This window comes from Contarinia nasturtii, unplaced genomic scaffold, assembly GCF_009176525.2.
Source record: "Contarinia nasturtii isolate CC-2019 unplaced genomic scaffold, AAFC_CNas_1.1 Cnas_scaffold_1371, whole genome shotgun sequence".
In the NCBI taxonomy this organism is placed as follows: domain Eukaryota; kingdom Metazoa; phylum Arthropoda; class Insecta; order Diptera; family Cecidomyiidae; genus Contarinia; species Contarinia nasturtii.
In genome coordinates, this window is record NW_022198708.1 from 193,584 (window position 1) to 217,862 (window position 24,279).

Below are 24,279 nucleotides of genomic sequence, written 5' to 3' on the forward strand. Positions count from 1 at the left end.
TCAGTCCACTTTTGAATTTTTAATTATTACAAAACATGGTTATTTTAGTTGGACATCATATTTCATCGTGGTCTAACATCATTTTAACATGGTTACTTTGTTTCATCATGAAAAAAAATTAATACATCACATCTAAGGCGGAAAAATTCGTCTTACCAAGCATGGCTTCTTATTTCGATTTCCTCATCGGAAAAGTGAGTAAAATCGATTGGTAGCTTTTACGATTCCCGTTTAAAACTACCATCAGAATATGTACAATGCCAAAAATGGCATTAAGTATTACTAGCATTTTTCTCTGTGTATGTTATCAAATAACTAATACGAAGAAGAACAAAAAAAAAAAAAACAAATCAAAAGGTCAGGTTTTATTTTTCTTTTATTGCTCATGATTTGTGATAAAGTAGTGAAAATAACAATTTTAACTCTCGGAAATTTTTATTCTTAGCAACATTTCGAAAACGAATTCACAAAAAAGGAACAGCTTGGAAGCAAAAAAAAAACTCCAATAACAACATTATCGTGCTCGTGTTTTTTCTGCTTAAACTCAGTACAACCACTATCACAAAGCATGGACTTTGCATCGTATGACATAGTAAGAACTCTTTCGCAACTGATTGATAAAACGGGTAACGATGTTTACTCATGACTTGAGATTTGACCAAATGTGTTTCTTTTGGGTATCTGCAAACTTTCTAGGGGGGAGACACCAAGAAAAAATTCCGAATCCACTATATAAAGTACTAATCCAAAAACACAAATGTGAAATCGAAACTATTTTTCCTATTCTATGCGCTGTTTCCGTCAAAAATGTTAATTCTGCTACTCCGCACTATTCCACTAATCCATCAATAAACGTCAAAAGAAATGTCAAATGGATTTGAAGTGAAACAATTTTTGCTATTCCATGCACTGTTTCGCTATTCCACGCGAAGCCATTCACAGGCGTTGCTATTTCATTGCAATTTTTCGAATCTTTACACTTAAAGTCTAATCCTATTCCACGTGTCTGCCCCCTAGCAAATTTTAATCGTTTGTTAATTTGACTCATGATTTCATTGTTGTATGCACTTCGAAGATTATTCGAGAGATCTTCAGCAACCAGTCATGACTGTAATTGACTGCCGTCATTCCTAGAATATGATTTTTAAAAGAAAATACTTACCATTGCAATTGTGCCTATTCAGACAAGTTAAGCATATAAAATGAAAGAAAACCTTTTATATTAACATTTTATGATTTTCACGTCCAAGGAAATGCCATTTGATATATATTTCGTTTGTTCTGCCTTCTTTCATTTGAAAAAAAAAAAAAAACTATTTTTTCATCATTTGTTCTTCGATTATTTCAATATTTACAACAGAATGAAAACTTGATTCCATCATTTTTTTAGTTTTTAAAACATATAAAATATGTAGTAATAAATAATGTGCTAATATCTAAGTATTTGTCATAAATAAATAATGTCATCGCTCTAATATGTTATGTCTAATGTCCATTCATGACAGCTTCTCCAGCCGACATTCACGATTCAATAATATTAGTTCTTTTATAAAAAAATATATAAGAGTTTTCTGTTTTATTAGCTTAAATATCTTATGATTTGCGATTCAGAAGTCGTTGAGAAGACATTTTATATTACACCGAAGCACCTTGTTTGACATTATATGTTATGTATAGCAATTCACTGGGTATATAACATAATTTGTCTTTTCTTCTTCTGTGCGCAAATCTCTGATCGTCTGCATGCGAATGCCTTTTTCTATGCTTAAAACAAAACTTTTTGAAAGTTATTCCATTTAACTATGCTTTCTTTTTTTTTTAAATTTCATTTTCTTTCATCGAATTCGCGCAATGTTATCCTAGTTTATAAGTTATCACTTGTGTCTGGGATAAAAATAAAATTAAATTAACATACAAAAAAAAATTACTATCTAAATTTGTTGCTTTTTCTTTCATGAAAAAGAAGAAGAATGAACCCAAAATCACGGCAGTTCATGCCATTACTTTTCGTTTTTGTTTGTTTTACTGAACACAAATAATTCAGCGACCAAATAAATACTCGAACGTGTGATGGTGTCATTTGTCTAATCAAAACACCAAACTATTCATTGCGAATTTAGATAATGTCTTGGCTTCATTGGGTGGGCGAAAGTTCAATTAAAATTGTAAAATTTGATTAATCCATTCACGGAACTCGGATATTCTTGTATAGACCTGTAATAAATGGTTAGATTTTCGTTAAATAAATCAGAAAAAAAAAACTTTTGTTTATCTCTTTAGAGGAAAACTTACGCCGGGTTGATTGGGTTCAGCACAACCGATTCCCCAACTAATTACTCCAGCCAAGAGAAAACGTTTGTCGTCCCGTTGAATTACAAGCGGACCTCCAGAGTCCCCTGTAAACACCGAAACAAATTCCCGTTAAAAATGTATTTGCATTTTTTTTCTTCAAAAAAGTCGATGCAACTCACCTTCGCATGAATCATAGCCACCTTTTCGCCAACCGGCACAAATGAATATGTGTGGAATGTGTTCAATGTAGCCAGCATTTCGATACATTCCTTCGCATAACGTATTATTGATGACAGGTACAGAGACTTCTTGTAAAACGCTCGGCAAAGGTCCATCTGTCACACAAAAAAAACATGCAATTCAATAATAATATATATTTGGCGCTATGTTAAGTATATGACATGAGAATGGTGCAAAAAAATACACAAGTGAAACGCAAGCAAAACTGGTCAGTCACATATTGATGATTCATACACACATCTCCATATATCACCAAATAAATATCCATGTCTATTTCATGCCATGACATCGGCGACACAGCGGTAGTCAGACTAAAATACCAAAAAACAACAACAACTCCAAATTCCAATTTGATGCCGATGAACGCCCGCCGATCATAAACCAATAAATGTGTTGGTTTTTTCCCTCGTATGCAAAACAATACAATAAAAAAATGTTGACCGAATACTATCACAATAATGTTTTACAAATCAACGATTTTGTTTACTTTTATTTCTTGTTCCTTTTTGTGAAAAGAAAACAAAAATACCCAAAACCTATGGAATGAAACGACAAAAACCAATTAAAAATCCATATACATTGCTGATTGCTGATGTTTATCACTCGTTGTTCTCGCTTTTGTTTAACGAAAAATTAGTTTCGGTCAAGATTTATGTGTTAGATGCGGTACACAAAGATGACAATGACATCAATAGATATAATTCACTGGATATATGATAATCACCGTTTGTGACGTTACTTTGCTGCACAAACTTAATGACACATTCACACAGGTACATACATACATGGACACGGCGTACCACAAATAAAACACTTGGGTCAAAGCACGCATATTTAAATATGAACTTGTGATTGCTCGAAAGTTAACGACCCGAAATTTAAATGCTTATCAACAATGTTTATGTGTGTGGTTTCTATTTCGGTATGGTCAAGTTGACAACTTGTTAATATAATAAAGTTCAATGAATTATTTGGGCAAGTGATTACGATAATTGCGACTAATGTAACAATTATGACACAATATGCGATTAGCTCACCTTCATATAATCGTCCCCAGCCCGTTACAAATGCCGTTCGTCCAATGAAATTCTCATCGGAATCGGGTACACAAACTGGAATGATGTTTGGTTGAAAAACGACCGGTTCATAGAAACGCAATAATGCTAAATCGTATTCGAATGTGCGCGGATCAAATTGTGGATGAGATGCAACAATTTGAACACGACGCTCTTGATACAAATATGGTTCCTCTTCCTCGGCCAAATCGTATTCACCCAATCGCAATAACAAATCGGACGGTGGTACACTGCAAAAATTCAATAGAATCCCAAGTATTTAATAAATATTTTTTTTTGTTTGTTTCTTTTCGGAGAATTATCATGGTTGTAAATTGCGGTTTAAATTTAAATTTGAGACCAACATTTAGAATATAGACGCCATGATTCCGAGACTGTTTCGATTATTCAAAGTTTCTAATGAAAATTAAAAAAAAAGAAGTAAAATCAACACTTACTTATCAACACAATGAGCAGCCGTAATGGCCCAATTCTCATTGAGTAATGCTGCACCGCATTTATGTAAATAGGTTGATGTTCGCCATTGACGCAATGATATTTGCCATGGCCAACGTCCGAATGATGCTTTTGATCCACCGACAATCCTTGGCTCTGGATACATACGCTTCCCACAAACTGCCATCACAATCAATGTTGAATTAATCAAAGGAGTTATCATTGTCAATTTATTTTATTGTCCCAACACAAATATATTAATTAAATATACAAATATATTTATCAAACGTATAATTTTTCCTTTATTCTATCGTATTGTTCAAATTCAGTCTAGTCAGCGATTGAAAGTCATATTCACATAGTAAATAATTGCATTTCACACAAAATAACGGTTTAATTTGTCAATAATCAAATTTTTTATTTATAAATTTCGCAATTTCATGCGTTTAATCACTATTTTGTGTGTATACACTGAGGAGAGTACTCAAAAACAAATAGAGTTAAAATAAAATGCACTTTAGTTGCCGTTGAACCGATCACATTAATCAAGTGGAAGTCTGCTCTGACTGGAGCACAAACCACAAAAAGGATCACAATCGAAATGCTTGTGTATGCATGAAATTAAAATTAATTCCGAGTGGCCAGCAAACAAAAAAAGGACCAAAATTCTAAATCTAAGCGATGCGTACGAAATAAAATGATTTTCTGATTGCTCGCTAGCTAGCCAAAACGCAACCTACTCCGTTCTGAACATTTTGTTTAACTGATGGACCGAGAACAGCCTTAGCATCAGTAGCAATCTTTTAAATAGAAATAAGAAAAAAAATCTATATTAAAAAAAATTACGCGCACGAGCGCAACCATAGTCAAAGCTGTTTAATACGGACAAAGATTTGCGTTTTTTTTTATTCATTGCTTTGCTTTTATCTTCATTGTTCGTTTTTTTTCGATGACTTTTTTTCGTGCTGATCGTTTAAAGCTTGTCTGGCACTTTTCTTTATAGATATTACGACGAATGATTTAATGTATAAGTGCAAAAGGCTCTAAAACATAAGTAGAGTTGTGTGTTTTTGTTTTGTGTGTGCGATTCGAATAAAAAGAAAAATAACTACATATGTACGTAAATGTATGTATAGTAACGTTTTCGAATTCTCTTTGGTATCATCACATATCGCTTAGCGAAGATGGCGCTAAAGACTAAAACAAAACAAAAAAAATGCTAATGGAGGATATTTCATTGTTTCAAATTAGCCGTGCGGATTGCAATGAGCGATACGCAAGATATGCATTGTCCAATCTATGCATATATACACTTATTTCGCATGTTATTTAACGTAAAATTGTGAATCAGTTGAAAACGCTTGTTTATAAAATGCAAACCCATTAAATGATATCCACTAATGATGGCCCCCAGTCTCATTTATCAAGCAAATACAATATTCGAATTTCTATTTGATGTTTGATAGATTTTGAATGTTTAGAAAACAACACAAACATTTGAAATAAAAGAAAGAGAGAGAGAGAGAGAGAGAGAGAGAGAGGTAGAAAAAATGCGATAATCACACAGAAGAAGAAAAAAACAATCTGCTTGAGTTTCATGATATTACAGATTTTGTCCTTGACACTTACATAAATTGGGTTGCTATGTAAGAGGATTTATCATTCTCCGATATACGAATCAGGTTGCTTTTCCATTTATGTTCGACAAGTGCTATTTTTGCTTCGTTTTTTTTTTTTTTTTTACTCGTGAAAAGTTTGAATAGGCATGCAAAAACAGAAATCTACAACTGTTTGATGATTGTAAGCCAAATATTTTCTGTCAGTAATACATAAGTAACGAAACCACTTAAACAGAAATCAATTGGTGTGCGTGATTGAAAGCAATTCAATGTATATAATTGAATTTATGAATCAATTAATGTTTTACTAATTGCCTGTTGTTCATTTAATGTGTTGTAATTGACGCGGTAAGACGAGCGAGAAAAAAAACATTATATTGTGGGAAGGGCACATTTTATATTGCATATTGCATGTAATTGAATTTAAAAGGTCTAACAGTTGTCTCAAATATCGTCGCAATTTTTTTTCTGTTCAACCATCAATAGTTGTTTGATTCTTGGAAAAACATCACAATTCAATTGGAAATCGCAATGAAAAAAAAAATCACCTCTTGGTGTGAACAGTTTCAGGAGGCGCGGGCACACATTACGTTATGCATAACCTTACATGCAAATGTACTGGTTTGTGTCATGTTATTCATTCAAAGTCATCTTCAATAATGATAATCAATTTGTAAATTCTGTGTTATTCATATGATGCTTTTTCTATCATTTCTCACAGCATAACGTCGTATTCGAAATCGGGAACAAGTTTCAGTGCAATTTTCTGCGAGTTTTTTTTTGTCGCTAGCTTTTGTGTGTTATACCTCATTTATTCTTGTGTCTCTTTCGTGCGACTATTGTCATTGGACATAAATCAAGTGTTATCGAAAATTGATAAAACTTTAAAAATAACAATAGTTCCCATAGTCATTAAGATTACCCAGTCAGTCCGAATATAACAAAATGAATGTATTTTTTTTCTTCTCGTTTCATAAATATTCACTGTATTCGGTGTATGTATGACGATAGTTTTGTGTCTGCTCTTGAAGGAGGGGATACATATGTTTTCCGACTAGACACAATGGTTGTATTAAGCTTAGTGTGTGCCATTCAAGCATTGAGTTAACACGATATATATATTTGTTTGGCGATTCATATGAGTTGGCAAATGTGAACAACTTCCTCTGTACTCGAACTCTGTATGAAATTGATTGGAATCGAAATTCAAATTTATGCTGAAGCATCATTCAAATCAGCACGATGCTGATTTTATAGAATGTTTTGTTTTTATTCTTCTACTCATTTTACACTTCAAAGCGCGTTTTATTCTTCCCGATCATTTTGCCGTGGATATAAATGGCGCTTGAGTGCAATTGCTTGATTTCCAGGCGTCAAATCTCGATTTTTGTTGTTTTTTTTTTCTTTCAATTTTCACAATGCACCTCGGGTGATTTCATTCTAAAATCAATGAATCGGAAACCGAAAATGTTGCTGAATCACTTGTATGCCCCGGTTGAATTAAATTATAAACGAATTTTCGAATGAAAGAAACATCCATCATAATTAATCCATTTTCTTTGATTAAAAATTATGATATGCTACCAATTTGGCAGCGTCATGCAAAACCAAAGTCAATTGTATTCAACTAAATATAGTCAATTGATGATGAGAATAAGATTGCGCGATAAAAATACACCGCATGTATTTTTGTCGTAATATCGTAAGCGCATGCAATATCCTCTAAGAGTCAATATATGAATGTCTCACTGGATCAGAATGGGCACGTATCTCTCTTTATATCCGCGCGTGTGTGTGTATGAGATACACAAATACACTTGCATGCCGCGTACAAATGGCATCGAACCCCGATCCACATTCAATGTGATTGAGAAAAGACATTTTTACTATGGAATGCATGCCATCGTTTGAACGGCGTGTAAAAATAAATCCGAGACCTAGTGATATTGTTGTCTCTCTGTTCTTTACATTGCCTATTTTGTAATTTGTTCGATCGCAAGTTTCACATTTTTGCCCCAACACATAGGCACGATTTGAATCGATGAGGCTTAATCAACGAACCAATGCTATCTCGCCAATTGTACGATACATAAGAGTGAATAAAAAAAAAGAGAACATCATTCAGTCTGCATAAAATCTGAAACAAAAGCAGCAAAACAAATGTAAATGACGCAAAAATACAGAGAATTCGAACGCTTATGAGCGCACAGTTTTTAGCCTTGAATGTTAAGTTCAATGATTTCTTTGTCACGTTTTTTTTTGTGTTCATCTCTCGCACACACCTGGATGCCAGTGAACTACTTCGACTCATCTTAAAAGTAGATGCTTTATTGAAACAATTATCACCGTTCATACACGAATGAAACTGAACATTCATTGCATTGCATAAATTCGGGAACTTTGTGTTACTATTTTTTGATGTGTATCGCATGGTGAATATATCAAAGCTGATTCGGCAGCATCAATTGTGATATCACCTCAAGTTTGACTTTTCATTTGTTTTGATCGGTTCGCTGTTATCATGATATTATATTACTAATTATTTCGTTTTTTCGCGATCAAATGTGTTATCAAGTCAATACGTTGACAAAAAAATCAACGTCAGATGAAAAGAGAATGTGGATGGTATTTTTTTTACCTTGTTTATAATTGGCCGTTTCAAGATATTGTGAAATGCTTGATGTTGTTAGAATGGCTTCCGTTGTTGGTAGATCGACAAATTCCAATGTGACATTTTCAACCGTTGTATTTTCTACGTCGTATGTTTCGAATGTTGTCAATGGCACGCTAGACGTTGCAACGTCGGCAACTGTAATCGTTTCACCCGTGGTACTCTCTAAACCAAAGTAAAATGAAATCAAACAGAAAAATGTACGGCTTGTCATTGATTGAATTCGAAATGTTTTATTGCAAATAAATGTGAATCTTACCAATTTTATTGATAATTGTTGTTGGTTTTTCACTTGATTCGGTAGTACTCGTTGTGGTTGATGTTGGCTCCGAAGTTGTTCTATTGTATGCAATTGTAGTACTGCTGGTCATGGCAGAGGGTGAAATTGTTGTCGAAGATGTTGTTGTTGTTGGTGGTGGTGTCGTTGCTTTCACTGTTGTTGTTGTTTCTTCCTTATCACTGCTGCTAACCGGTTTAACTGTAGGTAATTTCTCATATTCTGGTTTGATGGACGGCGGTAATAAAATGGTTGTCAGTGTTATTGGTGGTTGTGCCGTGGTCACTACAGGCTTTGCACTCGGTCGATCATCTGCATATCACGTTAACATAAATTAGATTTCATATACTTTCAAAACCAATTATTCTCCTTAATATAAGATCATTATCACTTGAAAAATTCAAACGAAATGCAATCAATTTTTGACATAATACTCACCAGCTTGTTCGGTCGAAGACGATGACGATGACATGGCACTACTTTCGGTGGACGATGTTATACTAGTTGAATTGACCTTTGACATTGTTTGATAACCAATTGAGCTCGTCGAAATGTTCGATGGAGGTACGGTTGATGTTACATGATTGATGATGACATTTTCCGTCTCACTGATTTCAGTGAATGTTGTTGTTTCTTCAAAATTATCATCGAACATTGTAACACTTTCCGTTGTCAGTGGTATTTCTTCATAGAATTCAGTATTTATCAAATACGTAGTTGTCGGTTGTGTTGATGTTGATTTCGGTGTGCTGGTGCTTGTCGTTGGTAATTTTTCGGTTGTTGTTATCGTTGTCGATGCAGTCGTTGTCGATGCAATCGTTTGTGGTTTTTTTGTTGATGGTTTTGTGGCGGTCGTTTCAATTGTGCTGGGTTTTGATGTTGGTTTCTTCGTAACAGGCGCCTTGCTCGATGAAATGATCGGTTTCCGTGTTGGAAACCGTGTTGTTTCAATGATTTGATTTGATGATGCGATCGACGGTTTACTAAACGATGGGCTTGATGTTGTTTGTGGACTGATTGAAGACTGTGGCTGAACACTCGCTATTAAAATCCATTCGGGTGGATGCTCCGTTTTTACTAAATGAAAAGAAACAATAATTTTATAATTTTTATAAAGAACTATGTGAATATTTTGTGAATTGGGACCGAATTTCTTTGAACAAAGTGAAATCAAATATGCAAATTCGAAAAGAAAATGGTATTACACGGTTTTTCATGTAAATTGGCTATAATTACATATTGCAACGCTTGAAATATATTCATGAACGAAAAGAAAATTTGGCCTACTCAAATAACAAAGAAACGAGATCATTCTTTACGCAAATTTAACTTCTATTTGTGTAAAATGGATTGATTATGATTTGTAAGTAAAAATGATCAGAATTTTTCGTTGCTTTTTACACTACGAGGTGTCAATGGGTCAAAATTCAATCTTTTTTAGAGTGAAAAAGGCGAAAATCGAAATATAAAATTATTAATTATTTGGTAGTGTTTCAAAATGGATTTTAAAATGTTTTCTTCTCAAATGTTTTTGGGTGTATTAAAGTTAGAAAGTAAAATGACTTTCGGAAATTGAATGTTAAATATTCCATTATTCGGTACTGACATACATCTAACGCTAAGTAAGTTTGTCCAATTTACCTGTTTCGGCATGTGACCAGGTAACCAGATCCGGCATTTGAGTTGTTGTTGTTGTTGTGGTTGTTGTACTGGTAGTCGTCGTAGTCGATGTTGTTGTCGCCTTAGTGGCTGTTTTGGTTGCATTTAATTTGGGAAGCGATGTTGTTGATGTGCTCGAAGCAAACGATGCCGTTGTTTGAGTTGGCTTTTTCTTTTGAGAAGGTGTTGGTCTTGTGCCATTTGATGTAATAATCGATGGTTGAGTGGACGACACTATTTTGGTTGGTGTGAATTTTGTTGCACCTATGAACAAGATTTAAATCATGAATCATATCTTAAACAAGCCTATTTATGTACAAACAAAAATCCGTTTTCCATATAAATATCAAAATATTTCTTTCTACGCATAGTACGGATGGCTTTTTTTTGGAAATCCTTGTTTTCCATATATTTTGCCGAAATTATTTGTTAATTAAAAAGAAAAAAGAAACAAAATCTCAAATAAAAAGTAAAACAAACCAGTTGAAATCGTTTTTTCGGTGGAAGTAGCAGTTGTAATTGGTTGATTGGATGTTGTTTTCTGTGGAATTGGTTTGGCTGTTGGTTTCGATGTTTGAGTTTGTTCGGGTCGTTTTGGTAATGGAGTTGAACTAATTGGTGTATGTTTCGTTGAACTTTGCACGCTGATTGGTTTTGGTGTCGTGCTGCTTGTGGTCATAGGGCGCGGTGGTTTTGTTGCCGATGTACTTGTTACAATATTCGAAGTTTGAGTTTGACTTTGTGTCGATTGAATGGTTATTTTCGGAGCGGCTGTCGTCGTTGTTCGTCGAATTGGTTTTTTTGTTGTTGTTGTTGTTGGTGTTGTTGTTGTGACCGTCACAGGTGATGGGGATGTAAACGTTGTTTCTGTAATGAATAAATTAAAATCGAAAAGTTTCGAATTGATGCATAAAAACATTTCAAAAGAAAACTCGATCAATGAAAATCGATTCAAATCAAATCTACTAAAGCAACAAAACCGACGATTGAATTCTTGAATATAATATAAAATTGCAAATGGTCTTACCTTGGACTGATTGAAATGTTTGTAATTTGATATTTTCCTCGGTTGTTGTCGGCAATTTCGATGTGATCGAATTACGAATGGTGGTTTCAGGTAGTTTATCGATAATAATTTGTTCATTGCTTGCGTCCGTTTTGCTCTCAGTATTCAGAACCGCTGTGATTGGAACAAACTTAACTGTCGTAGTTTCCGGTTTTTTCGATGACAATTGTGCTGATTGCGGCGTTGGTGGCGGCAACGAAGACGACGACGACGACGACAACGGTGACGATGACAATAGATTCGATGTGGTCGTGACTTTTTGGTGTTGTGTGGTGTTCTTAACAATTGGCTTTGGCGATGTTGATTGTCCTTTTGTTGTGATAGTACTTCTTGGTGTCGATGATGCCACCGAATGAAATGAACTGACTGTTGTCGATGTAATCGGCGAACCGAATGAAAAATGCGGAATCGTATTTTGATCGATGCTATTTTCAACAATTTCCGATTCCACAATATCAGTATCATCCTGCGGTAAATGGAATGAAAGCAACATTTATCGTGACACATTCTTGTTGTCTCTCACCAAAAAGAGTGAGAAAAGAAGAGATAGATATGGAAAAAAAAGAATTACCAACGCCAAGTTGGTTTCAATTCATTAAAGAAAGCAAAGAATTATGCCGTTACCTTTAGCTGACAACATGATCCAAAGTAGAAGCGATCGATACATGTGCCTAAATGCGTTCCATTCGCTTTGATACAGTCTATGGCAAACATGCAAACACCTTCAATACCCGATCGTCGAACTACACACGGCAAATGCCTGATATTTCTTCCAGATTGAATGTGAACTGTTGATTGATGTAGAAAAGAAGAGAAAAAAAAAACAGACCATGTTATTACATATATTATTGATGTGCGTTTATTTTTGCTCTCTTATTCTGACAACTTTAAAACATCTCTCGTTACATAACAGTAGCGGTTTATGACAGCATATCTTTTGAATCCAATGAAAACGAAAGAAAGTTCAGAAAAACACTGTGATCGTATGTATGTGTTACAGAACGCAAATTTTTTTCTTCTTCCTCTCTCCGCAGATTAAAATAACATCAATTAGATGGGCTAGAAGAAATTAAGCTCCTGCAGCTTCTTAGCTCCATGATGTAATAATGATACTCATATGTAATCATTAAATATGCGCAAAATATATATGGCACTAATGGCACCGTTTTTTTGTATTACAAATCCATTTGAAGCGCAGATTTTCATTACAATGGCGATTCGTTACGTGAATTGCTTTTTTTTTTCATTCAAAATGTAAAATAGATTCGACAAAAGTTCTAATATAGTAAAATGTACGGACATCTCACATGAAAAGACTCAAAATCTCCAAATGAATCGAATGAAAAGAAAGAAGTCTGTTTCACACACAAAAGGTTTTGAACATATCAGACGATTAACTCGACGATACTAAAATGAGCATACCACTATAAAATGAGCATTAGATTTGCGAGCTTTTTTCTCTCTCAAATACACATTCCTTGAACGTTTGGTTTGCTCACCATATAGATTTAATAGTATAGGAATGAATAGGCTAATGGACATAAATATATTGTGTGATCATTTGGTTCGTATTTGTTTATCTAGTTCCATTCATTCATTCAAGCGATTTGAATAAGTAACAGTGCAAGATTTGGATGGCCACTAAGTTGATAAAAATGCAAAAAAAAAAAAAGACACACACCAGACACACAAATGCGTGTTTCTGAATGGGAAGCAAACGCCGAACCGATAAAGTTGAAGATCAAAGAGAAATGTTTGATGCTCTCATGTGCTTAACTGTATAATTTTTACAACGGTACACATCAAAAATGAATATAATAAAGAATATGAGCCGATCAGTTGAGATTGCATTACATGCGGATCATTTATTTCACATTTCAGTTTTATTCTCTCTCTTCTCTCTCTCTCTCTCTCTCTCTCTCTCTCTCTCTCTCTTCCTGTACGATCTTTATTTGAAAAATTTACATCTCTCGTGCACACACCAAAATGATGAAGAAGAAAAAAACAACAAATCCAAAATGAATTGAATGGAATGAAATGGATGGTGCATAAATGTATAAATAAATAGAGAACACTGAAAGTGCTTCATTTGGTGCGCTTGTGCGGCCAAGAGAGTGTGCGCGCTCTTGTGCTCGCATTCTCCCGTTCACGCCCATTATGTAATTCAAATAAAAAAGATGTAAAGATTCTTATGAGATTGTAACAAAAAGCCTTGATACTTTTTTCTCTCTTTTCTTTTTGCGGAAAAGCTATGTGTGCGTACGTGTATATATATTTATATATATATATATGTGTGTGTGGATAAAGAAACCGATTAAAAAAACGGAGAAAGAAATGAATGCCAATACAACTCGAAGTTGGTTCTCATGATCTCAAAATGTTACAATCAACTACTACGTATATATGAGTACATTGTATTGATGCGTGGTTATTTAAAAAAAAACGAACAAACTCATTAAGAACAGTAGGAGCGATATATTTACTACAAACATCGACTCTGAACAGGCCTAAAGAACCGGAGAATTTCAGAAGCTAACAAGTAAAAATACATCGACAAATGCGATATAAAAACGATTATAAAACGGGAAAGTTTTAAATTACTCTGTGTGCACGATGTGCAAAACACAAAAAAAAAACTAAAAAGTAGCAACACCACAATTTATCGAAAGATAAGTACAGTAAGCGACGAACCTGCACCGCTTGCCGGCTATGTCATAACCTTGGCTCACACATTACAAAATATTTACCACAAAATCGCACTAAATCAATATACACCGATAAAAACCAATAACAATAATAATAAAAATGTGCCAAATTCTTTACGCTTTTGGGATTTGAAAATGTGGAGCAAAGAACGACCGTCGACAACAAGATTCTGATAAAGAGTTTGTTTTTCTCTTTCTCCCTTTCGGTCCCAATGATACAAGCGTATTACGAAATATACGAAAATCTCATTTGCTGCATGTGTAATGCGTGTAGTAGTTCTGATCTCAAAAAATCAATCTGCCAACGGAACACATTCACAATTATACACGCATGATTATGCGATTGCGACTTAAATTAACGGTTTACTAATTAGAGTTTAACAGGCACAGAGCGAGAGAGAGAGAGAGAGAGAGATACAGAGAGGAAATGAAAATAACATGCAGCCACAGCTAAAGAGATTGCGCACAACTGTGGGAATTTTGAGTCGACGACGTCGTCGTCATCGTCGTCGTCATCAATACGACTACACGGTATCATTATTAGCATTGTACATTTGTACGGCTGTACCTGTGGCCTATTTAAGCAGAAAATTAAGAATATATTTGGCGTTTTTATGTGTCCACACTTCACACACATATTACGCATGCATGGACTTGGGCTACTCTTCACATTTGCGTCGCAGACCATGGTCGAGAGAAAGAGAAACACTGCAGCTTGTAATATATAAATTTATTTTTTATTCTTTGTTCGCTGAATTCATTTACTGAGACGAGTGCATGCTGTGTGCTGTGTGTGAAATTAGTATTATATACGTATTGAAACGCTTAAGCAAAACAGAAAACAAAATCAAGTTTATTTTGTACCGTTATGTCGTGTTTCTGGTATATACGTAATATTTACGATTCACAACACATGCCCGACCATTTATATTGCATATACACACGAAAAAATAAATAATGCCACTTTTTTGATCATCGGCACACACAAACATAGTAATAACAATCACGACAAATATGACGATGACAAATGAGAGAAGAGAGAGAAAAAGCACCACCTTAAACAAATAGAAATGAACAAAGCATGTTCACAAATAGAACTCATCGAGCATCGAGCAGGGAAAAGAGACAAAGTGATTAATAAGAATCTAAAGTAGACGGAACACATTTTAACATCATAATAATCTTGATTTATGACCAAACGAAATTCGGTACGCATTTAACCGCAACATTTTACACATATTAGCCGAGAAAAATGAGCACACACGATCGATTGAAATGTGCAAATTATCAAATTTCGAATGTCGAATAGCCGCTCGAATGATCAATTTTGCTTGAATTGACGAGAAAAATAAATCAACCGTGCATTAATCGATCGAATCCGTAAAGTGGCTGTGATTACATTTTGCATTAGCATCGGGGCTAAAATAATATGCGCGCGTCTTCGTCTTTCGTTGGGCAAACACACGGACTAATTTAATGATCGCGATGTGAATATGCGATGAAATGAGAATGGGTGAAATGGTAAAAGCAGTGCCAATGATCTGCATATAAATAATGCATGTTGTATATAATTCATATCAGCTGTATACATTATGTGCTTGTGTATGTGTGTATGTTAACGTGATCAATATTAGGTCATTGCAATTTGAATGTTAAGTGGAAGTGCATGCCAATCATGTCAAGCAAACTGCTATACATATCTATTGGAGTGGTCTTTCAATTTAACCTTTTTTCTCTCTCCGTATCGCTTTATTTCTTTATTGATTGACTCAAAGGTATTTCGAAGCATCGCAATTAGTTTGAAAATTCGATTTAAGTGTATCTGACCAAAGTGGTTTACAGTTATATTCTCTCACAATTTTATATTCACATTGCAGCTCTCTGGACCATTATTGTGGATCCAACAAAATCTATCCAACATAATTATTTCGGTTTATTTGTTTTATACACAAAAGCCTAAAGAGCCGTCACTGCCGCATTCTTGCATGTCTTATAAAAAAATAACTCGATGGTTTTTTTCTTCTTCTTCTTCTTTGCTCTTATCGAAATGGGGTCAATGAAATTGCTTCGTTTGCATGTCATTATTTCACAGAATTTGCTCTTCGAACCCATTTATATCATCAGATACCAAATACATCTTAATTTTCCGGATGGTTCTAAAATATTCGGCGCTTCTTATCATAATTTTTTTTTTTTTTTATCAATACGAGATCCGTCTTTATGTCGATTGTACGTGTTAATTTTTAGAATTAGCCAATGCTGTGATTGCTTTTCATTGACATAATTTCAAACCAAAAAAAATATTTAGGTTATTTCGAGTTGTTCTGTTTTCCATTTCTTTCTTTTTTTGCGTTTTGTTTCTATCTCTGTTCATTTCTATTTTGGAATAGGTCGATAAAAAGTGTCATCGGAGTGTGTGTCACCGTGTTTGTTGTTACATTTTGATTTCATGTCGGTGCGAGCAAAAAACAAGATGAACATATGTGGGCGCGTGTAAATTGTTCTTGGATGGCGCGCGCGTACCAATTTATGTGCCTCTACACATTTACATTTCACAATAAAAGGCCAACCGATAAGTTTCACCATTCACAAACCAGAATAAAATGAAAGAATTGGCAAAACGAAAAAGAAAATAAAAAGTAATCGCTATTTTGTTGTTCAAAATCTGTCTCTCTATATATCATTTCATATATATTCTTTTTATGGTGGGCAAATGTACTTTCTATTTGCGCCGTTGAGTGAAATGAACGTAATTGTTGTCAAATATGTTCAGCATTTTGGTTTACAAATGCAAATCAAAACAATACACTTGTTTATATTATTTATGTTTTTATGAAATGGGTAATTATTCGCTTTTATCGGTCACACATATTCGTGTGGGATATTCATTCCATCGAGACACTCACTCAAACCGCCCAAAAATTCTTTGCATCTTTGATCATATCTGCAAAAAAAAATCGGTTGCTGTTGAATATCAATTAAGCGATGACAAACAGTTCGTAGAATCGGGTGAGTGTTTGAGAATGCATCACATTATAGCAGCACATCTTAACCGCTGCGTAGAAAGTAGTGAAAAATACGCATATCGACCGCATTCTAAAATGATGACCAATTCTTTGGCCAACAATTATGAAATGCTCATTTGCTTCGAAAAGCCGCAACGAGAGCTGTTAAGTTACAGTTTACGGTAAATTCGATAAATATTTCCATCACTTTGCTCTTTCACGCCAATAAGTGTGCGTGCCCATGTGTGTATGTGTGTGTGTTTGTGCTTTTTTTCATTCAGATTTTATTTATGTGTATTTTATTTTGTTGTTGAGCAAACGAGAGAGAAGAAATTCTTTCACATTTTCATGTGCATGCGGCTTCACCTTGCTTATTGGAATGCGCATAGATAGAGGAACGAAACCGTCGTACACACCAACAAAAAGCAATAATGTGCGGCAAGTGGCCCAATGAATTGAAATAGAATATACCATCAGAATCACACAATATAATAAAAATGTAGTGACCCATTTCTTTCAAATGAGTCAAAAAACATATATATATATATATACGTAATTTCTCCCGCTCTTTCGATTTATATGTATATTTCTTTTCTTTGACCAAACTTCGAATTTGCTTAACACATTTATTTCTTTCGCTGTTTTGTGTGTTTGTGTTTGTTTTTTTTCTTCTTATTCTTCGCCTTCTTCATCATTATCTCGTTGTTGTTTGGATTCACGGTGATTTTCGTTTTCTCAATTTTATCGAACATGATGAACTGACATACTTACATTGTGTTATACTAGGATTGTACGTAAAAACGGGACTACCAAAATTTTGGTGAATTTGATTTAGAATTAACACTAGAAACACTTGTAGACTCCATCGTATCGCTGGCGATGATAATGATGATGATGTTGATGTTTTTGTTGTTGTTTTTATTGGTGGTGTTGTCAGTTTTCCTCTGCCGGTCATCTGCATCAAATAAAACGAAAACAGGTTTTGATTAGTCGATTTTGTGAGAATGCATTCCCATCATATTTTACTTTAAAAAAAAAAAAACTAAAATAAGAACATTCTTAATGCTGGAATCTCTGACAGCAGCCGAAAATCTATGCATTTGGATTCAATTTTACTATGAGCGATATGAATGCACTGATTACGTTAATTGAATTTTACTTTGGAATATGCTTTTATAAGAATTCACTATTGTAAAATCTTCTTCTAATACAATTCTCTAGTGTGACGGCAGTGTATGTCAATTGATTTTGACAAATGTGTCGCCTCGAACTACAGGGAATTATATTAAAGTTTAATTATGCCTCAAAAAATGTTCAAATATGTACAAAAACCCTAAAATATCAAAAAGCAGTGATAGATATCGCTAAATTGTCTGTGCGAAGAATTTGTGGCTAAAATGCAATGTGTTTAGATAGATATCATTCATAACCAGATAAGCCACAGAACTATGTGTTGTGTTTACAAATAGTTCCGAATAGACGATCTGAAAATGGTCTTAAAATGTCCATCGTGTCAATCAAATCGGTGTGTGAAAGTGCATTGCTAATCAATTTAACTATCTTTTTTTGGTCAACAATACAAAAACCGTCGCATAAGAAGAATACAATCCATTGAAATGAAAAGACAATAAGAAACAATTCCAACATGAATGACATGATAAAAGCAGTAAAATTGATTGAGGTCATTCACGAGCCATTCTGTACAATTATAACAAATAAAGAGAGAAAAAAACAACACGATCCGAAAACGACAAGTAGAAAGAAAAATAACCTGCATTCAACGGAAACACACAAAATGAAATTTCGTTTCGGTGAAATTATTCTCACTTGAAATCGTATTCGCGTGCGCGCGCGCACACATAAACAACATCAAAAAAACTGCGACAAACTTTTGTCACATACAGTTTGTCTGATGAAATTGAAGCGATGGTAAACAACGCGTATTATTTTGTTTTTCGCTACATGTTGGTAATGATAATTCAAATAGAAAACAATGGAGCATGGCATCATTGTTGTGGCTTGAATAAATGCCAGATCGCGTTACAATTGGTTCTTATATCACACTTACACGAAGAAAGCATACTACACTTAAAAGCCCAAAGACTTTCACAATGATCTAATCAGAACACAGAAATATATCTGTGCAAACCACTCTCGTGAATAGCAAATGAATAGAGATTTTTTTTTGCTCGTTTCCGCGATCTTCTTGTTTTTTTTTTTGTGTGTACGTTTCAGATGAAAGGAAAGAAGCGTAAACGAAACGAGATTGAAAATTGTTTTCTTCAGTTAAATTAACTCATTTCGTATGTTCGTGTAGCGATTCGTTCTCTGCCATTCAACCAAATGGAACAAAGCCACCAAATATAGCCCGATGAAACAAAAACGAAATTGAAATATAACACGAACAACTCAATTAACCGCTTATTTGAATTGCGTGCAAATGGACCATTTGCGAATGTCCATCTTTAATTTGGTTTTTTTCTTCTGCAAATAGATAATTAAAGCTCTCTTTGCATAGTGTGTGGATGCCGCCACGCCTCAACATTCTTCCGTGGAAATATTTCACTTTTTTCCACGTAGTTTTTTTTACATATATTTCACATTATTCCATTGTCGTGCATGCATATAGGGATTTCGCGAAATAAAAAGAAAAAGGCAGCATTTTTAGCAAACATTCTAAACTACTTAAATTACGAACTAAAAAAAACATCGCATAATTGTTTTGATCATTGGTCCCCCAAAAAAAAATTCTGATTCAGTTCATCAACATCAAATGCTTTGCCAAAATCTCAACTTGTTTATTGATGATCAATCGATTATATTGTTTATTATTATCATGTGGTTGTGCGTGGTGTGTGTATTGTGTGAAAAATAAATAATTTACCAACTCACCTTGGAAATTTGAAAAATCTTTTTATCCAGAAACATATGTAATTTAATTGAAATGTTCTTCTACTTCTCTCGTTGAATTAATTGTCTTTGTCTATCTTCGTTTCAATGATCTTTGTAATCTTCAATTTTGTGGAAGAACCAGAAAGAGAGATTTGTTTGATGTTGTGTGATTGAAAATAGCGCAACAGGCAATGGTTTATTTCTCTCTCTCTCTCTTTTTTTCGGGCACTTGAACTTCTGCATACACCGTATATAGTGTTCTATGTATGCGTGTTGCGAGCGCGCTATTTTATTTCTGGTTGTGTTTCGATTTGTGCTTGATTTTATTGTTTCGGTGGCATATCTGGCATATCGATAACTCTTAAAATTTGATCAAGTTGTATGAACGCAATGCAATCAAACTATAATTGATTTCTTTTGTTGTGTGGAGCGTTTGAACCGAAAGGTTAGGTCGAATATAATATCTATTTAAAAATGATGATTTTGTGAATTTTCCGCCATAATCAATGTAACTAACAATTCGCGCACTATACTTTTTTGAATAACACTTTGTAAATTTATTTCAACATTTTGCATTTGAAAACAAAACAAAAAATTACAAATTAATAAACAATAACAGCAAACAAAAACATTAATCAATAAATATATAGAGTTAATAGAAATCGTGATGTGAACAAACACATAAACTCACACAAGCGCACACACACACACACATTCAAATGAAAACAGATCAAATCGTTTAAATGCACACTTGAACAATAACCAATTTACATGCGAACATTTTCCGCATAAAATCGATTAATTTGTTTTATATGATATCTTTTTTGTTTATATTCTTTTATGGTTTGCGTTGATTTTGTCTAGGATATAAAGAGCGATTGAACCGCGGGCAGATCACGTTGTTGATATCTTTGTATGCCGGTTGTATCGTGTTATGTTTTGTTGTTTGTTTGTTGTTTTTTTATATATATGCACGTCGTCGTTGTCGTTGTTCTTATTGTTCTTCTTTAATTTATCGAAACTATTTGCAGTTGCAATTTATTATGATGCTATGTAATTTTCACAAGCGCACTAATTATTTTTATTTTATTCTTTGAATTGATAGAGTTGATCTTTTATCGGCTAAAGCAACGCTGAAAATTCCGTTGTTTCTGTTGTGTTTTTTTTTTTTGTTATTATTCGCATTTGTAGAAGTAATTCGATCTTCGGCTTTACCGCATTGCATATGTGTGATTTATTCGAATGTCATGATATACTTCCACTTTTAGGCATTTCTGTAATTCAAATGGAGTGCAAAAAAAGTTGAATTAATAAATGAACAACAACAAAAAAAAAACCTTAATGGTGTAAGTTTAAAGGTCGCCTTTGTTACGGTAATTCGATCGGTAGTTCAATCCTTATTACCCAATGCAATTAGTCAGAGGAATCAAAAACAAAATGTCAAACCAGAATTGTTGACAATGTTATGTGTATCGGTTGTTATTCAAGTTCAGTCATATGACAACAGCTAAATTACAAAAAGGTGCAAAGATAGAGATTCTAATCTGCATGATATCGTCCGAACGTTGTTAATTCTTAATTATTTTAACGAAAATTGTCTGAATTCGAAAACTTCTTCATTCTCATTGCGTTCGTCACCCGATTTTTTTTCGTCTTCTTCCGCCTCTTCTTCAAAACCTACTTTCGGTACGGTTTCCTTCATTAACATTATCTAAGTTGTGAGTACTTTCGACTGTCTCTATGTAAAAGAGAATATGAACAAATCTATGCGATTGGGACAGTGCGTGCTCTTTATGTATTCTAATCACATCGCAAACCATTACTTAAAAAGTGGGCCGTTTAATTGTGTGACGCAGTGAGAATCCGAATATATTATTTTCAAAATTAATTTGTTTTTGAATAAGGAAAAAAAAAATAAATTGAAATATGATCAAAAAAATAAAGACCATCATAAAAAGATTATCGCTCGAATACAAAGGCGACCACTTGTTTCATTCTATGACTATCAGAAACTACGAATAGATAAAAGAGCACACATATTAAGAGCACATATGAAAACTCACTATCTATTATTTAATATGCACAATCAGACGCACGATTTTATCCTAATGAATTGTTGTCTCGCACCGGAAAACGGAGGACCACAAGCGAATGAAAAAATCCGATCGATAGTTTTGATCAGTTTGCTGGTGCAGTGTCTCTTTTTTGTTATAGCCTAAAGATCGATGGTGGTCGTTGTTTGTGTCACGACGAATAGAACAAATTTGTTGAAAAAATTATTAAAAAAAAAAATAAGACTGTTCTAAATTGAATCTAATTTCGTTGAGAGAGCGCGTTGTCTCTTCGCCAGCGATGTCTTCTGACTAATCGAAAGAAATTTCTTCGGCACTGGAAGAATGAACGACAATAGCACAACACAACCATTCCACACAGCCATACAACGGCAACGATCAACCGATCGTTGTTGCTCTTGCGAAAAGCCATTTGATGTACATAAGTGAGTGTACGTATTAGGTTAAAGTGGCATTAAAAGAATCAAGAAGAGAAAAAGAAGAAGTAAAAAAACACACAGTACACTATACACGACACGATACAGTAAGACGCAAGCCACAATGTGGCACTCCGGCATACAGACAATACATACAGGTAGAGAAGGTAAAAGACGCATACATTGGCAAATAGTGCATAGCAGTAGAAGAAGACAACGACGACGAGCACTCACTGTGTGTGTCTATACACAACGAGCGCACAAAGTATGTATGGAATCGCATCGCACATATGATAATGAGCAGTGCGATAGAACAATGGACGCGGTAAATTGTCTTTGAGACGTCGACAGCCCCGCACTGCTGTTTGCTGGTCTTGTTCGGCTGATAGGCTACTGCAAATGCCCTGGCACATCATACATTGCGGCTGAAAATTCGGTTCTATTCAGCTTAATTTCACAATGAATCACGATCATCCGCAGAAGAGAATCCAGGTGCATTGGCTCCTTTTTTCTGTATTTCTTTGAACTTGCATCAAATGTCCAATTTTAAATATTTCTTTTTTGAACATCTGCATTTTGCTTCTAATGTTCTATTTTTTTTTTTTGTCTTTAATCTTTGGTTTCTGGGCTTACATGACATTCGATTATCTTCAGCGTGGTGCTGAAACTATGAACGTTTCCATTTGTTTTAGAGAGAAAACGTTCATATATCCGTACGATCGTCGATCGGTATAAGTAAATGAGTGAGAAAGAGAAATAAAGAGAGACACAGACAGAGAGAGAGACGAGGCGCGAGCACAACCAGAAGAACCATGAATCAAAAGGCAAATACAAGCGCACGCCTGTCTTCCACAGTAAATAAAGAATAAAAAGATTAGTAGAAGAACGTCGTGAAGATGAAGAAAGCGAAATAAAAATATATTTGATTAAGTAAACGGTTATGCTAACGGTTCAACGGTTGGTTACGTATATGTTGCGCACATTCATATATGCGAATGTTATCTTTTATTTCATTTGGTTTGGCACTGAAATCAATATGTAGACGAGCATTTTAATTAAGTGGTATAATATAGCATTGCTTGCACTTCGCACACACACACATATATATTGGCATGTATGCAAAGGCACAGACACAAACACTCAATTAAGCATTTGCGTTCAGCTACACAGTAACTATTAGCCAAATCGAAAATAGTTTGAGGCTTGTTGATCATGAGCATTTCGTTCTTTGGCATATGTAAAATGGATTCATTTTGAAGTGAGATTAAAGAATCGACTTAATGTACTTAATGCATGAGGAAAAAAAAGAGAGAATGATTATGAATAAAATCGTGTAACCGATTGTGTGTCCATATTTTCCTCATCGTCATCGGTGGACGCGCGCTTTTTTATTATTATCATAACAACAGCTTTGAGTTTCGCATTAATAAAAACAGTTATAACTGCTCTTGTTTTGATTTAATTGGCCACTTTTTTGTCCATTCAACTTGAGTTTTCGACAAACACAAGACAACAACAAACAACTATATAATTACAAACTCGATCTTTTATAAATTCTTTTTTTTAATCTCCGACAAAAGAATGTATTATCTCTCTCCTCTCTCTCTATCTCCGTGAATGTTTGTTGAATCCCCCTTTGTCTATGTGGATAAAACCTCTGGGCATCGTTTCCGAAAGTGATTACCAGCTTGAAAATAATATTCAGGTAACCGAATACATGAAAAAGTTTGCAAATGTTTTGAGATTTGTTTTTTTTTTTTCTCATTTTTTGTTGGGTTTTTTGTGGCCTGCCACAGTCAAGTAGCAAATTGTTCAGCGTGGATAAATTAGCCGCTAGGCAACACGTAGAATGAT

The 24,279-nt window shown here is 34.3% G+C and overlaps 1 protein-coding gene across 2 annotated transcripts; it reads right to left on the reverse strand.

The window, feature by feature from the left end:
• Window positions 1-1,361: 1,361 nt before the first annotated feature.
• LOC116345944 (mucin-2) lies at window positions 1,362-22,302 on the reverse strand. 2 transcript variants are annotated; one of them, XM_031775754.1, is made up of 15 exons: window positions 22,034-22,302; window positions 19,938-21,211; window positions 17,817-18,000; window positions 11,960-12,123; window positions 11,297-11,801; window positions 10,750-11,136; window positions 10,252-10,533; window positions 9,049-9,687; window positions 8,593-8,922; window positions 8,301-8,498; window positions 4,046-4,223; window positions 3,570-3,838; window positions 2,472-2,627; window positions 2,293-2,396; window positions 1,362-2,214 (listed from the first exon to the last, which is right to left on the reverse strand). In XM_031775754.1, the coding sequence occupies exons 2-15, from the start codon at window positions 19,971-19,973 to the stop codon at window positions 2,158-2,160; spliced, it is 3,489 nt and encodes a 1,162-aa protein (XP_031631614.1). In that variant the 5' UTR covers window positions 19,974-21,211; window positions 22,034-22,302; the 3' UTR covers window positions 1,362-2,157. The 2 variants fall into 2 exon arrangements, with proteins under 2 accessions (XP_031631614.1, XP_031631613.1); XM_031775753.1 differs by having other exon boundaries at window positions 22,001-22,302.
• Window positions 22,303-24,279: the final 1,977 nt, after the last annotated feature.